Genomic DNA, 16,562 nt, shown 5'->3' on the forward strand with positions numbered 1-16,562 from the left:
TTCCTGGGGAAAGCAGGCTCGTGCAGGGGTGAAGATATAACATCTGCTCTGGATGGGCTCGAGTATGCTAAGTGGTGAGGGCAGCTGCATCCAGAGCATGGGAAATGCCTGCTGTTCAGGGTGGGATCCCTCCCCGCAGTGGCCAGCCAGTGAGAGTCATGCAAAGGTAGGGCACCAAAAGGAGTGACCAGGATGTGACCCCACCTTTGTCTGTTCAGCGAACACAGGGCTAGCCACAGCTTCTAGAGACGTGTTCAGCTTAAAATGGGAGCTCAGAGGGCCCGTGGAGATTTAAAAGATTCTTAAGGGGGCTGGAGAGATTGCTCAGCGGTTAAGAGTACTGGCTGCTCTTCAAGAGGACCCGGGTTCAATTCCCAGCACCCACATGACAGCTCACAGCTGTCTAACTAACTCCAGTTCCAGGGGACCTAGTACCCTCACATAGACATGCAGACAGGCAAAACACCAATGCACATTAAATAAAAATAAATAAATTATATAGAAAAGTTTTTAAAAAGTCTTATATGCCCCCAACCACTCCCCAGCACTGCCATGGTATTTACTCTGGGCTATAGGTACCCAGTGTGTGGGAAACACTCCTGGCCCCTCCCTAGAGCAGTGGAAGCCAGCCCAGGCCCAGGCGCTCCCCTGTGAGCCTGTGCTGTCCAGCGCCTGCTGCCCCACAGGTGCTCTGCCTGTACCCCTTCCAGGTGAGAAGAAGCTCAAAGAACACGTGACTATAATCTGGAGCACAGGTCTGTTCTCCCTGCCCACCCTCATCTCCAGCACAGGTCGAGATTTCGATGCTGGGCCTGTCAGCCCTCCCCAACCCCACCTCACACCACATGGACACTCACGTGAAGCCAGCATCCTCGTCCTCGTGGGGATGGCAGCTTCCCCCATTTCCACATGGGTTGCTGGAACAGCTGTCCAGGGACACTTCACAGTCTCGGCCCTGGAGGAGAAGCCAGCAATGAGGACTCCAGGGAGAGCCAAGGGCGTTGGTATGAGGAGAGAAACAGCCCACGGCAACTCTGCTTGTCTACCACAGGGTTGCCTCTTCCTTCCTTCATTTACTGATTCATCAGCATGTCCATCCGCCCAAAGATTAAGTCACTGGTAACAAGGTCACTCACACACATGTTCTGGGCTAGACCAGCCAACGACATAGCCTGTTGTGCAGGGCCTGCCTTGCAGCAGATAGAACCCTGTTCCTCCAGCTCCAGCCTCCACTCACCTTGTAGCCACTGGGACAGGTACATCTGTATACCTCAAGAGGGTCATTGTGGCAGGTGCCCTGGTTCTGGCATGGGCTGGACAAGCAGGGATCACACTTGGCCTGAACTGCCAGACTGGGGGCACCTGTGGTAAGAGGGAGAGAATTAGTGGGCATGTGGGAGCTTGGGGCTCTGCCCTAAAAAATACCCTCCTCGGGCCGGGCGGTGGTGGCGCACGCCTTTAATCCCAGCACTCGGGCAGAGGCAGGCGGATCTCTGTGAGTTCGAGACCAGCCTGGTCTTCAAGAGCTAGTTCCAGGACAGGCTCCAAAACCACAGAGAAACCCTGTCTCGAAAAACCAAAAAATAAAAATAAAAAAAAAAAACCCTCCTCCCAGGAGACATGCCTTCACCACGAGTGTTGAAGGTCATGCTGCACCCCTCAGCTCAGTCCAGCTTTCCAGCTGCAAAACCCACTTCCCACAGGGTCCCTGGGAGCCCCTGATTGGTATGTAGTTGTGAGAACTCTGCAGTTCCCAACAGGTGGAAACTATATTCAGAGTGGCTAGGGCCACTCTAGGAATAAGAGAGTAGCAAAATTGTGATCACTGACTTGGTCTGACTCTGCCCCTCACGCCCTCAGAGGCAATCACCTCAGCCTACAGCCTGCTCAGCAGAGGGGGAACCATGTGCCTGAGCTTGCCTCTGCAGGGAAGCCACATGGGGAAAGTCCACATGCCTTGAGGTTCTTCCTCTCCACATCAGCAGCAGGGAGAACCTTCCCTAGTACCTCCCAGGCTACACAGGCCCCTCTCCAGACCTCCTTCACTGGGAGAATAAGGAGCCTGGCAGCAAGGGTACCTGGGTACCAACCCTGAGGGACACCAAAATTTCCCAAGAGAATAAGGAAATCTGGTCACTCAACTCAGGCTCCCCCAGGAGGTTCCTTCCGGAAGAGGTGGCGTATTAGTTCTGATGAAGAGGTATGCACATGAACAGAAATTAAAAAAAGAAAAAGACCTTTCCGCAGGACAGAAGCCTGCTGGAGGGACTTCCAGACACAGACAAAGATGTTGTTTCTTGACCTAGTATTGGTGTCTGAGTGAACTCGGTAGTAAACACGCATTGGGCTCTTTTCTCATGTCAGTACTTTTCCGGATGTTGTTATATCCGGCTAAAAAGAATACCTTGAAAAAAGTATTTAGCACCGCTTTGCCAGCTAGTAAATGCCAAGCATGTATTAGCACAGATCAGCTTGGTCCTAGTAGCCGCTACAGAGTGGCACTTTGAACTGTGACAGCTTCCTGCACACAGGGTGGCCTGGGCCTCCTCATTAACCTACAGCTGTCAGTTTCATTTCCTATGGTGGCCTCTGAGCTTGCAGAGGGCAAGAGCCATGCCCCAGGGTCCCTAGGGTCCTCCCGTAGCTCCCCCTGCACACAAAGCTGAGCCCAGGCAGCCGCTCAGCCACCTGTCTTTGCTCTGCAAGGTTCTGCAGATCCCCTGAACTAGGATTTGTAGCTGCTGGAGGTAACAGACCGCCAGTCATGATGTGACTCTGTGTTCTGCAAATGTCAAGAAAGCATCAGCTGGTCCTCTGGGCCCACCAGGGCCAGAGTAGGGTTTCAGCTAATTGTCCAGGACTTCTATCTAAGGGACGTCTGAGTGCCTGAATTACAAGGAGCCTGGGAGCTTCGAAATGCTATTTTAGTTTTTCTTACGTAACCATGGGCAAGAATGAAAGCCTTAATAGACTGGGATTTTTCTGCCTGGCCTTTTCGCTTATTGGATATCAAGACTGGAAGGCAGCCGTGCTAACAAGAGAACATCATTTCTATTCTTTGATTCTACCATCAGTGGGACCCAGGGACCCAGGAGTATCTGGAAGACCCTACCAGGACTCAGCAAGTCCTCTGGTCCCTTATACCCACCACCACTTCTCTCAAGCTCCTGGGCTCACCTTGGCATTCAAATTTCTTGGCAGGTGTTGTAAGCAGAAGTTTGCCTTCCATGTCTGGGGGTCCAGCACAGCGGGCAATGCCGGGTTCCTTGTAGCCAGTCTTCACCCAGCTGGAGAGCCATCGGAGGTGGCAGTCGCAGTACAGGGGGTTGGCACCAATGGCCCTGGGACAGGCAGCAGAGAAAAGCAGGCATTCCAGTGTCAGAAGCCTTGACCCACTGAGCACATAGCGATGCAGGTCACCCATAGCTCCTCTTTAAACACTCCATACACATTGTCTTTCTTAGGTGATTTCTGTGCATAGACACAGACTTAGGAAGATTGAGTAATTGCCCTAGACCAATGAAGGGAGATCTGGATTTGGAACCCAGGCCGCCAGGAACAGAGGCTCTGTTCTCAGAGCCTCCACAAGGCTTGAGGGAGAAGGCAGCCAGCATTTACTCCTGCAAAGAAATGGCTGCTGCTTTTGCCTTCATGCATCCAGTGCTCTCATTAACCCCACACAAGCTCCCTGCATCTGTACAATGTTGAACTGAGCATTGCATGGAATAAGTAATTTCCCTGGGGCCACATTGTAGCTAAGGGCAGCCTCTCGCTCTAAACTCTGAACTGCCTGTCTGGGAAGCCCAGTCACTTTTGTTTTTCTTTTCATTTTTAACTAAGCAAAGAGCACATGCACGCATTCTTACTTGCGAGTCTTTTTCAAATGCTGCAGAACAATGTGCTAAGTGCCATGGACACACACACACACACACGTGCGCACGCATGCACACACACACTCATGCACACACTTTTTTGTTTTTATTTTTCCTTTCTTTCCTTTTTTTTTGGGGGGGGGGGAGAGATGGGTCTCACTGTGTAGCCTTGGCTAGCCTGGAACTCACTATGTAGAATAGGCTAGCCATGAACTCATAAAAATCTGCCTGTCTCTGCCTCCTGAGTGCAGAGATTAAAGATGTGCCACCATGCCCAGCAACTAAACTTTTTTAAAAATAAATATTTATTTATTTTTATTTTATGTGCATTGGTGTTTTGCCTGCAGATATGTCCGTGTGAGGGAGCTGGATCAGCTAGAACAAAGTTACAGACAGTTGTGAGCTGCCATGTGCGTACTGGGAATGGAACCCAGGTCCTCTGGAAGAACAGCCAGTGCTCTTAACTTCTAAGCCACCTCTCCAGTCCCAACTTAAGTTTTTTTAAGGGCATATTCCAGTGTTGCTGATGGGAGTGCAGAATGGTATAACTCCAATTCCAGGTGCAATTGCTTTGTGACAGTTTCTCCTACAGACACCTGTGTGACAGCCTGCTGCAATGGTCTCAAAGTCCCCTCCAAATGCAGGCTGAGACTGCATTTCATTGGTCCGGTGTTGGAAGATGGCTCTTTAAAACAGGTAACAGTCAGGAGAACACTGTCATTCCCCCAGAACTGGGCCAGCTGCCGTAGGAGTGGATGCCGGCTACAAAGGATCTGTCTGGCCTTGCTGCTACCCTGTCATGTGAATGTCCGATCATGTTTCTGCCATGTCATTACTGTGCTTATGCACTTCCAGGCTGCAGAAATGACCAGAATAAACTTTTCACGTCATCCTTTGTCCAGTCTGTAGCTGCAGAAAATGACCCACGACCTGGAAATTGCCACTGTTCACCGGCCGGTAACTGGTTAAATAAACCATGCTATGCTCACAGTATGCCGCTGTCCTCCACAGAGGGACACAGGTGGCACAGTTACCAAGCTCGTGGGTGTGTGGCCTTCCAGCCCTTCCCCACATGGACACATACGGTTCCTATCTGCTGTGTGTCACATCCCAACAGCGTGTTTCTTGTCACTAGCCAGCGGGTCTTGGAAACCTTCCAGGTCAGCGTATAGGAATCCGCTTCATTTTGCCAAAGTGCTCTGGGAAGAATAGGTTCCCTGTGGTTTAGTGAGCAGTTTCCCTATTGCTGGGCTTTCTGGCAGTTAAGAAGACTGTGAACATTCTTTTGCACATGGCTTCGTGAGGTGTGAGCTTTCCTCTAGAACAGATGCTCCTGAAATCCAGCTGATAGAAGTGGATGTCAAATGATGGAGCTGCCCCCGGCAGGCTGTATCAGCCTCCGTGGACCATGCCTGTGCCCTCACATCTGCACCCGCCTGAGTACTGCCAGCTTCCCAGCCCTGTACCAACCCTATGGCAAGCTCCGAGTCTTTCCCCACACCCAGTGAGAGGCATAAAGAGAGGATGGGCATGTAATGGAATGGTCAGAGTTCTTCCTTTTGGTAAACAGATCAGCACCTGAAACTCATCCGTATCAACCAATTCTAAAACCTCAAGGTTGTGTGAGGTTAACGAGAAGGGGCGCATTCATCAGGTCACTGGATACCCAGCCACTTCCCACCTGTTCTGGCTTGGAGAGGAAGTGACCCCCCCACACCCCAAGATAGGTACAGCCTGATAGAAGCGGCTGTGGCTCTGAACAGGAATCTCCCAGAATAGCACAGCTGACGCTGTGCAATCTTAAAAAACAGGCTGAGCAAGACTTGGACTGCAGCCTACCACAGCTGCTCCCTGCCCGTGACCTTGGGCTGTTCCCGTAACATCTCTGGGGCTCACTTTATGATTCAATAAAGAGCCTGCGATCAAGAGGGGAAGAGAGACAAGCACGCATAACCTAGAATAGGCGCCAAGGGACTCACGCAGCTCAGGAAGGAGGGCAGGTGCAACCTTGATGTGTATTTAATTTTCTGTCCTCGTGTGCTGACAGCATCCATCCTGGCTAATGGGATGAGCAAGACACCATCCTCTTCCCCCATCAGCACCAGAGCCTCTCAGACACACAGGAAGGTCGGAGGCAGACTCCAAAGATGACAGGAAGACAGATATTATGGTATATAAAATACTTATTTTTAAATATATTTTTGTATGAAATAAATATAAAATATACTTACTTTAAAACATTATTTTAAAATATTATTTTCAAATTATCAAAAAGTAGCACAATTATGGCATTTAATAGCTTAGTATAGAATTTATAGTGAACTACAAGGAGTATAGGCCAGTCATGAAGAGGATGGTTAGAGAAAAATCCCTCAAAGACTCGGATGTCGCCCTGAGTGTGGGGGCCCTTGACGTGACCGAGAGCTTCACAAACGGCCATCCTGGCCCAGATGTCTACCACCAACATCAGCAATGCCACACCTCAGATGTAAATGTCCCTTCCCTTCCCATTACTGAAACCTGCAGGGCCACAGCCTCATAAAGCTGCTCAAAGCCATCCGGGCTTGTCCCGCATGTGTGGCTGCTTGTTCCTGTCCTGGGCAAACATCAGCCTGCTTGCCCACAGCTGGTTTTTCCCAGCTGAGGACCACTGGCCCTCGTTGCCACAGCTCCCTTTCTCCTGGGGACCGGTTTGCCCAGTGGAAGCCGATGGAAATGACAACCTACACTCTTTTTTTGGTCATTTGAGACAGGGTTTCTCTGTGTAGCCCCAGTTGTCCTGGAACTCTCTCTGTAGACCAGGCTAGCCTCAAACTCAGAGATCCACCTGCTTCTGCCTGAGTGCTGAGATTAAAGGTGTGCGCCTCCACACGCCAGCACAATTTACACATTTCAATCAAAAGTTCAGGAGACTGAGTTAGGAAGATCACAAATTTCAGGTCAGTTGGGCTATGTAGTGTGATTCTGTCTCAAAATATTAACTAGTTAGTTAAATTTTTAAAAAATTAAAGACAACTGAGGACCCGGTGGGGAGTGGAGAACAGGTCGGCCTAAGGGAGACTGGTTGGTAGAGCAGCAGCCAGGAGCCCCTCAATCCCAAAGGGCTGTGGCTTGGGAACACACCCCACTGAGATTATAAATAGCTCCATGTTGTTGGTCTTCGGTGTAACTTGGGCACGCTGAAACCGAAGCTGTCTCCTCTGCTCATGCCAAGCCATGTCAGCTCCTATTAATGGAGCCTAGCCCAAGACAGCCCCTCCTAGTCTGAGCCAGAATTCTCAAACTGTAAACCCCTCCACCTGAACCCCCGCCCCCCTGCCCACTCATGGGTTAATGCGTGTGCTGTCTTCATCCCCCTGGTCCTAGAGTCTGTAAAAGTGCTTCCTTGAGGACAGGAGCCATTGACTCCAGAGCTGGACCAGATGCTAGCTAGCATCAAACACACTAGCTGGGTCAGTCAGTAGGAACGGAGTGAAGCCTGCCAAACACAAATCCCCACAAATCCTCAGTGCAGAGGAATGCAGGAAGAAAAGGATCATCCATCCTAAAATAGAATTAACTTCATTTTAGTCGATCCCCTTCCAGTCTGTCTGCTTTCCTTCCTCCTTTCACTGAGACAAAGACCCACTAGGTAGTCCAGGCTGGCCTGGAACTTGCGATCTCCCCCTATGCTGGGATTATAAGTGTACACTATTATGCATAGTACCACCAGTCCTTATGTTCATATTTGTATCACATTAATTATTCTGTATGCCATCAAATAATAAATTACAGTGCCGTAATTGTCATTAACTACTTACTTTTTAGCCACATGGGCATGGCATGATGTAATTAGTCATTTCTACCGAATTTTCACACCTACTTACCAATGAACATTTAAAATTTGGCTTTCTAGCCTATAGCAGGGTAAAGGCAGCAAATTGCAGGGTTCTAGCAGTAAAGGGCCACACCGAGGATCTGTAGCCATGAGCTCTGGTGGGCATGCAACCTTCTGGCACTGGGATGCAGGTTAGCCTTGAATTCATTGGCACAGGAAAAGACTTTCAAAACAGAATACCATTAGCCCAGATACTAAGACCAACAATTAATATGTGAGACCCGATGAAACTGAAAAGTTTCTGTAAGGCAAAGGACACTGTCATTCAGACAAAGCAACAGCCTACAGAATGGGGAAAAAATTGTACCAACTACACATCTAATAGAAGGCTAATATCCAAAATACGTAAAGCAGAATTTTCAGTAAAGGAAACTCAGATGGCTGAGAAACACTTAGATGCTAAATATCCTTAGTCATCAGGGAAATGCAAATCAAAACAACCCTGAGATTCCGTCCTACACCTGTCAGAATGACTAAGATCAGTGAAAACAAGTGACAGCTCATGCTGGCAAGGGTGCGGAGTAAGGGGAACACTCCTCCATTGCTGGGGTGTGGAGTAAGGGAAACACTCCTCCATTGCTGACAGGAGTGCAAATGTATACAGCCACTGTGGAAATCGATATGGCAGCTCCTCAAGAAGATGGGAATCAACCTACTTCAAGATCCAGCTATTCTACATACCCAAAGGATGCTTCATCCCACCACAGAGACACTTGCTCAATCATGTTCATTGCTAGAACTGGAAATAGCCAGAAACTGGAAACAACCTAGATGTCCCTCAACAGAAGAATGGATAAACAAAATGTGGTACATTTACACAGTGACACACTACTCAACCGTTTAAAGCACGGGATCATGAAATCTGTGGGTAAATGGATGGAACTAGAGAGAAAAAAATCATCATGAATGAGGTAACCCAGACCCAGAAAGACAAATATGGTATGTATCCTCTTAGAAGAGGATATTAGCTGTTAAGTCGATGATAATCAAGCTACAGTCCATAGACCTGCCCACAGGTTAGTTATCAAGGAAGATATGTGTGGGGGTGGGCACAGCTAGATCGCCCTAGGAAACAGAAGTAGAATAGATAGTTGTGGACGGAGGAGAGAGACTAGAATGGGAGATTCAAGCTGGGGTGAGGAGAAAAAAGGGACAAGGGAGGGAGTATGGGGAAAGACAGTTAAAATTAAGAGCCATTTGAGGGGTCATAAGGAAACCTAACATAGTATAAACTCCCTAAAATACATACGTATGTGAATGCACTACCTATTTTATGATCACTCTGACTTTGCAGATTAAAATATGGGAAAGACGATTCTCAGAACCCGGGGAAGTCTAAGATGGCTGACTGAACTTCAAGAGAAACACCACCGACACCAAAGCTTTCTGATCTAAAGATGCCTGCCTACTCGGGCCCTGGTGTGGAGGGGAGTCAGAAAAGATCAAAGCCTTCCAGATGCAGTCCATGTGGCCACAGTCTACAGGCACGCCACAGCCAAGGGTACCCAGAAATGCCAGGAAGGTGTCTGTTCTGTACCGTCCCAACCTCCAGGGTGAGGACAACCCTTCCTCAGCCCTGGGCTTACCTATCTCCTCATTGTCTTATATACAATACATAATAAACAGCTGGTCATTTGTCTCATAGTCAGTGCACAAATCAGAAATGCTGACTGTATTCCCAGCCCCAGGCAACCATCTCCACTACTCACTTTCAAAGCATTTGCATCACCCTGAACAGAAACTCTGTGCTCTGAGATAGTAAGCCCCATTTGTTTATTAGTTTATTTATTTATTTATTTGTGTGTGTGTGTGTGTGTGTGTGTGCGTGTGCGTGCGTGCACACACACGCAGGCATGTGAGGCCAGTTGACACCCTTGGGTGTTGTTTCTCAGGCCTCACACACTTTTTCTTTGCGGCAGGGTTTCTTACTGGCCTGGAATTCATCAAACAGGTAAGGTCGGTCAGCTAGTCAGTGAGCCCCCAGGGATCTGCCTGTCTCTGCCTCCCGGCTCTAGGATCAGTACATGTTACCATACCCAACTTTTTACGTGGGTTCTGGGGGTCAAGTCGAGGTCCTCATACTTGTATGGCAAGCGCTTTACTGACTGAGCCATCTCCCGAGTCCTCGCCTACTGCCTTTAAAAAATCATCACAGCACTGCCGGCTGTAGAGCCTGGGAAGCAACTCTATGCTATTCTACTTCTTTGGGAAATAGATCTCAGGATCTCATGCTCATGTGTGAAGCAGAAACTGTATTATGGGATAGTCTAAGAGCGTGGGCACTGGGGCAGGAGCTGCCACCCCACCAGCTGTGCAGCTGGGCACACATCTTCCTTTCTCTAGCTCTCGTTCCTTTTGTGTAAAATGAGGAAACACTACCCCTGTTGTGGGATCGTTATGAGGGGGTCACACCGGCAGGGGACAGGTCCAGCGATCAACAAATGTTTGCTCCCACCTGCTAAAGGCCTGTTCTCCTACACTGAGTGTGTAAGAGGCCAAGAAGGCGACTGTGGAACATTCCCCAACTCAGGATAAAGGCAACATGTTCCGATGAGCTGAGGGGCTGGGGCTCTCTCAGACTCCAAGTTCTGCTTAAATTCAAGGAGGCCCAGAGAACTGGGCTGGCATTACTCACAAGTGAGACAGAGATGTCACGTCCGCAAAGATGCCCTCTTGGAGGGTGGAGACATCATTGCCGTGCAAAGACCTGAGGAAAGAAGAGGCTGTGGGAGCCCAGGCCAGGAATAGGGAAGGATGCCTGGGGGAGGGGCTTCCTAGCCCTTGCTGAATGGACACACCATGCATGTCTGCTGGCAGGGAGACAGTCCCCAGCCCAACAACCCTGACCTGGTAGCCCCAGGAAGGAACAGGGAGCCCTCAGAGTCCATGAAGGCCATCCTGTGCCCCCATACTGTGGGGGAAGCTCTTGACTTTGCCATCTAAAGAATTCGAGTTGAGTTTAATCATAAATAAGATAAGTAAACACACAGGCACTCCCTCTTGGCCAGGGGACAGAGACAGAGTGGGCTGTTTGTAAGGAGATTAACATAGGCAGCCACAAGTTAGGACTGCAGGAATGTCGCCTTGGTTCTGATGGGGTCAGGAGCCACCATAACAGACACAGCAGAACATTTTGGGCAGAGTCACTTTGAGAACTTTTAGAAAAAGTTTGCTGATTTCTGGAAGCAAACCCTGTCAATCTGAACAGAAGTCTCTTGTGCAAACAAAGGACTCCTTTATCTTAGGCACCCCACCCCTTCCCTGTCACACACATGTGCACAAACTAAACTTGGGATGATGGCCACCTCTGCTCTAGGATCATTTCCCACTTAAAACTTGGCTTTCTCTAAGGGGTTTAAATGAGAGCATTCTGGGCTCCCATAATTGGATAGAGCATTGTCCCTGCTGGGGCTCCAAACCTGGGAATATTTCTGCCCACTAGGGGTAAGGGGTAAGACTCGGGTAATGGGGTAGACTTCTAGAAGAATGAGTTGGGAGAGACTTACAGCAGGCGCAAGGAACGGAGCCCCTGGAAGGCCAGAGGAGGGATGCACTGGAGGGCATTGTAGCTGAGGATCCTGCGGAAGGAAGGAAGGAAGGAAGGAAGGAAGGAAGGAAGGAAGGAAGGAAGGAAGGAAGGAAGGAAGGAAGATGCTATGATGAACCAGAGATGAAGGACCGTTCCCACCCCATCTTATAGGTGAGTGAGCTAAGGCTTTGAGGCCACTCCCTACCCCAGGGTCATGTCATTAAGTTAACAAATAGTATTTGTGCTAGGACTGTGTTTTGTTTTGTTTTTGTTTTTGTTTTCTTCTCTTTTTTTGGTTTTTCGAGACAGGGTTTCTCTGTAGCTTTGGAGCCTGTCCTGGAACTCCCTTGGTAGACCAGGCTGGCCTCGAACTCACAGAGATCTGCCTGTCTCTGCCTCCCAAATGCTGGGATTAGGCCAGCTAGGACTGTGTTTTTAGAGCCCACAGCTAACCCACTAACTCAAAAGATTCCAAATAAATGAACCCACTAGCAGACAGGCAGATTAGCGAGAGAATTGATTCTGTGGTAGACGTGGTTATGGGATAGAGAGTCATGGGCAGCCCCCAGGAAGGAACACCCACGTATGGAAGGATGTCGGAGTAACTGTGCTGAGTGGGGAAACCAAACTGGACCATGAATCTATTTAAATAAAATTCTCAATATATAACCTAATCTGGGGCCTAGTTCTGGCTAGCCTCAAGCTTGTGACCATCCTCCTGCCTCAAAACATGTGCTAGCTTTATAAAAATGTGATAGATAAGATATTTCAATTTTTGTACTTTCCCATTATATTTCACAGTAAAAGTTGTTTTGTTTTCTAATTTGCCCATGGCCAAAATATCCAAGAAGTGATGGATGGTGTTATTTAGTCTGTAGGTGGGAAAGGGGTCTGCATGTGGTCACAAATGACAAGAGCGATGCCAGCATAGCCTGATGACATCCCGTGTGCCCACCCAGCCCTGCTGGGACTCACAGCGTGGTCAGCTGGCTCATGTTGGTGAAGGAAGAATTGCCCAAGGAGCTGATCTTGTTGTTGCTCAGGTCCCTGGAAAAAGCAAGAGTGTCAGTGTCTGGAAGAAAAGAAGGCTTTGCCCCTGGATGACTTCCAGAGCCTCTCCCTTCCCCCATCCGCTCTTGGCCCTTCCGCAGCAGGGAGAGCCAGGCTCCCTAACTGGGGAGGATGTGGGGTCAATTGACTTGCAATTGACTACTGAGCTCCCTTTGTTCCTAATCTGCCTCCTGCATGCCCTCTGCAGGTACAGCTGGCACTGGCCAACTTCTACCTGGCAGGTCTAGCAGCCCCTTCTCTGGGAAGCATAGCTGGAACACTAGGACCCCAAATTACGAGGCAGAGTGAAATCCCATTTTACACACCAAGAGCTGGAGTCTTCAGTCTCTCAGTATTAACTCACAGGAGGCCACCCAGCTGGCCAGAGAAGGGCCAGACCAACCCCATCACTGCAATGTCTCTTATAGAACATCCTCTGGCCATGTTAGGTGGAGAACATCCTCACACACCCCTCCACCTACCCTGACTGTGTCTCTGTCCTCCCCTGTGGTCCCAGCTTCTGATCCCTGGTCTTAGGATGGGAAGGTCCCAGCTTGCACCCCTTCAGTCCACTCTAGGTGCCCCCAGTGCTGTCTCTGGCTCCTCTCACTGTCTAGAGCTGATGGCACCACCCCCACAGCCACAGCCTGCCCTTTTCCCCCCGAACCCTACTCCATAGTGCCCTACAGACCCTCAGCAGGGCTTGGCCTGGTGCTTCCTCAGCCCTCAACCTGGTTCTGCGACTGCTTCTGCCTTTCACCCTTGGTACCATGGCCCCACCTCTGGTTACTGTCCACATCTGTCCCCTTCCTAAGTTCCTGCCTTTGTTAAGCCAGTGTCCACCAGTGGTTTCCTGAGACCTCCTCTCGACATCTTCCACTGTGGGTTCGTCACACCCTCCTTCCAGCCAAGCCCTTACCTACAGCTGCTCTGCTGCTCCCTGCAACTTAGGGAGCCCTTGCCCCCTCCTACACCCTCCCTAGCCGTCTAAGAGGTCCACTGGGGCCTCCTGGTCTGCCTGTTACCTACTTTATGCAGTTCTGACAATCATTAACCGTGTACCCTTCCTTCTATACCCCGAGAGCCTGCCTCTGCTGCAATCCCAACTCTCCTCCCTATTGTTAGGGGCCCACTTCCTTTTTTGTGATGGGGAGATAGGGCCTTTTAATGTGAGAGGGGCAGTCTAACAGAAAGAGCTTGCTCGACATTCTTGCTGTCTGTCCTTCCTTCTTCATGTACATCTGGACCACTGGCAGAGGTCAGGCCACAGAAAGCCTGGGGAACTTGCAGAATGGAGTCTCTGTCTGACACCAGCCACTGTTTTACCCCCATTCCCCTGAAAGGTTCAAACACATCAGTCATTGAGCAAAGACAGACTAACTGGAGCATCATGGTGCTGTTAGCCAGTGTTGTTCAGAGCAGCCAGGCCTTGAACTGAACATTTCCATAGCCAAGCTTTCTCAGTGAAGGGAGCAGTCTGTTGACTTATACTCTCACTCCTTGCCTAAGACAAACCCACTAACAACAGTTCTCAGTTGGCACTGGGAGCAAATTCATGAAAGGCGGTTCTCAGGCTGACACTGACCCGCAGACTGCACTCGTACAGAGCTCTGAGCCAAGCCACACTGTGATGGACTGTTCTCTGGACTTTTGGGATAATCTTTGGCTAATACACAGACCAAAATGATGGAGGTGAGGTACTAATTGCACTGGGAAGATAAGAGGAGTTGATCTTATTATCCGGGGGTTTATTCTGAATACTCTTTGGGAGGGCTGGAAGGCAGTGAAAACAAAGCAGGTTAAGAATAAATAGTATGTGGAATGATAACCGCCTTGTTTCATATTTGATTTAGGGGAGAGGGACTGAACTGAAAGACTATTTATCATCCTCTATTTGTCCCTGGCTCCTTGCAAAGATCACTCAGAGCAATAATAATCACTAGGCTACAGGGAGGTTTGGGGAAATGGTGTGGTCAGAGCAATAGGCCCAGCTCATGGAGGCCAGAAAAGATGCAATTCCTAGATTTGGCCACCAGATGGCAAAACAGCTCCCAGGCATAGGTGTCCCCTGAAGAATGAATAGGGGAGCAGGCAGAATTCCTTAGCAGCCTCTGCCTACAAGTGGGAGATGCCTGAAAAGGAGGAATTGTGGCGGTTGGATGCCAGTGGTCCTCCTGACCATGGAGGCAGGCCTGGGATCCTCAAGGCTCCTGGATACTCACACAAGCTGCAGGTACTTGAAGGTAGCCAGCTGTCCGGGAACCAGTGTGAACTGGTTGCCATCCAAATAGCTAAGGAGAGAACACAGCAGCATGAGCACCTGTTGCAGACATTTACATCCACCTAGGAGCTGCAACACTGTGAGCTGTGAAACTGGGCAGCGCCATGCTGAATGCTGGCGCAGGGGATGCGAGGGCCAGGCCACCTTTGCATGCAGCTGGCGAGAGAGTGAAAGGGACACAGCTTTTCTTGAGAGGCCACTAGGCCAAGGCAGCAAGAGTCCTGTGCACCCAGTGCCTCTGGAGTAAAAGCATCACTAAAGGATCTACACTTAGGTGCTATTTGTGATGGTTCAAAGAGGAAACATCTCCCGCCAAAAAGGGATTTGTTGTGGAGACCAGACTTGACCCAGGTAAGGAACATTGCATCTATAGACCTTAACGATGTCTTCCCCATAAACATTGTGAAGCGGGGAAAGCAATGTTATTTTTTGAAAGCAGAGCCCTTACCATGAATTTGTCATGAGGTAACTATAGAGAAGAGACAGGGGAAGGTGGAAGCCATGCTGGAGCCTTTCTGGGCTAACCCTCCTTTGGGTAGGCCAGCGTCTCCTCCCACCGCCAGGTCCCATGGGTCCTGTTTCACAGGCCAACAGATTGCAAGTCTGGGGCTACTCACAGTTCTGTGACGTTCTTGGGGATGCCCCTGGGCAGCGCCTGGAGGTGCTTGTTGCTGCACCGGACCACAGTGTCTAGGCAGGCACACTCCTGGGGGCACTGGGGGCGGGGCAGGCACCCCACCTCCTCCTGACCTGGGAAGGAAGGTGTGACATCCTGGTCAGTCAGGGGCCTGGTATCATTGGGAAAGTCCCTGAGACTCCCTTCTGGGAAAGTTTCCAGGTTAAAACAGATCCAGGTAATCTCTCCCACCTCAGACCGAAGGTGGTCCCAGAGGAGACATGACTACTACCTCTTGAGCACCAGACACTCCCTGGCACTGTGTAGAGCATGCTCCCCTTGGTGACACCGCAAAGGGTGCCCCTGTCACCCCTCAGGATGCACTGGTCAGGCCCAGCACTCAGTGTAGCAGCTGGCCAACTCTGGCATCCTGTGGATGCAGAGGGCGAATAGTTTTCTCTTTCACTGACATCTGGGCAGGATAAATGACTTGTCCTCAAGCTGATGAGGCCTCTTAGGGTGAGGCCCAAGCCTGGCAGATGCAGACCAGCGAACCCTTCATCCATCATTCTCCAGCAAAGAGCCCTCTGTGTGTCTTCCTTTCTTATAATGGGGTGCAGGAGAGCCAATGGTCCTGGTCAGAGTTGTTGAGACCACGGAACGACAGCATGTACCCTCTGCTGACAGTGACTCGGTTATAGGGGCTGACCGCGTTCAGACACGGCATCACGAAGAACTCACTGAGTCCTCAAAACACCATCAAGCAGATGCACTAGAGTGGACACCTTTTAGACATGATGGAACCTAATCCAGAGTGGTCATGTAACTCTGCAAAGTCCCCTAGCCTTGAAGGCAGCAGTGGGACAGGGCTCCAGGCAGACAGCCTCTGGAAGCTGTTCTCCTGGCCACTGGGCCCCACTGCCTCAAAGCAGCAAACACTCAAAAAAATGTTCACACATTTTTTCCCTCCTAGGAAGTTGTCCTAAAGGGACCATCACATCTGAACAGAAGGAGTTACCTATGTTGGTGCTCCCAGGAGCACAGTGCGAAATTGCCGTTGAGGTAATTTATTAATTGACAAGGGGATGGCTCAGTGCTCATCTAGGGAAGGATGGTTTGTGGTGAAAGGCTTTTGCAGGGGACCTGAAAATCCTGAGTGTGTTCTCATAGGCACCCAGTAGCGGGTCTGAAAAACAGCACTGCAGAATGCCCACAGATGCTGCCCCATGCTGGGGATGGTGGAGGGGGAGGTGGTATAGGGGTGATTTTTCTTTTTTTTTTTTGGTTTTTTCGAGACAGGGTTTCTCTGTGGCTTTGGAGCCTGTCCTGGAACTAGC

At 49.9% G+C, this 16,562-nt stretch overlaps 1 protein-coding gene across 1 annotated transcript in view; it reads right to left on the reverse strand.

Annotated features, from left to right (window-relative positions):
* Positions 1-16,562, reverse strand: part of Slit1 (slit guidance ligand 1) — a 149,071-nt gene that overhangs the window by 15,403 nt on the left and 117,106 nt on the right. Inside the window, exons 21-28 of the mRNA XM_005352276.3 lie at positions 15,227-15,359; positions 14,551-14,619; positions 12,254-12,325; positions 11,256-11,327; positions 10,385-10,456; positions 3,178-3,341; positions 1,238-1,362; positions 858-955 (exon numbers count right to left, since the gene is read on the reverse strand). Coding sequence (XP_005352333.1) covers positions 858-955; positions 1,238-1,362; positions 3,178-3,341; positions 10,385-10,456; positions 11,256-11,327; positions 12,254-12,325; positions 14,551-14,619; positions 15,227-15,359 — 805 coding nt within the window. The remainder of the gene's footprint in view (positions 1-857; positions 956-1,237; positions 1,363-3,177; positions 3,342-10,384; positions 10,457-11,255; positions 11,328-12,253; positions 12,326-14,550; positions 14,620-15,226; positions 15,360-16,562) is intronic.

Source organism: Microtus ochrogaster, chromosome 8 (genome assembly GCF_000317375.1).
Source record: "Microtus ochrogaster isolate Prairie Vole_2 chromosome 8, MicOch1.0, whole genome shotgun sequence".
NCBI lineage: Eukaryota > Metazoa > Chordata > Mammalia > Rodentia > Cricetidae > Microtus > Microtus ochrogaster.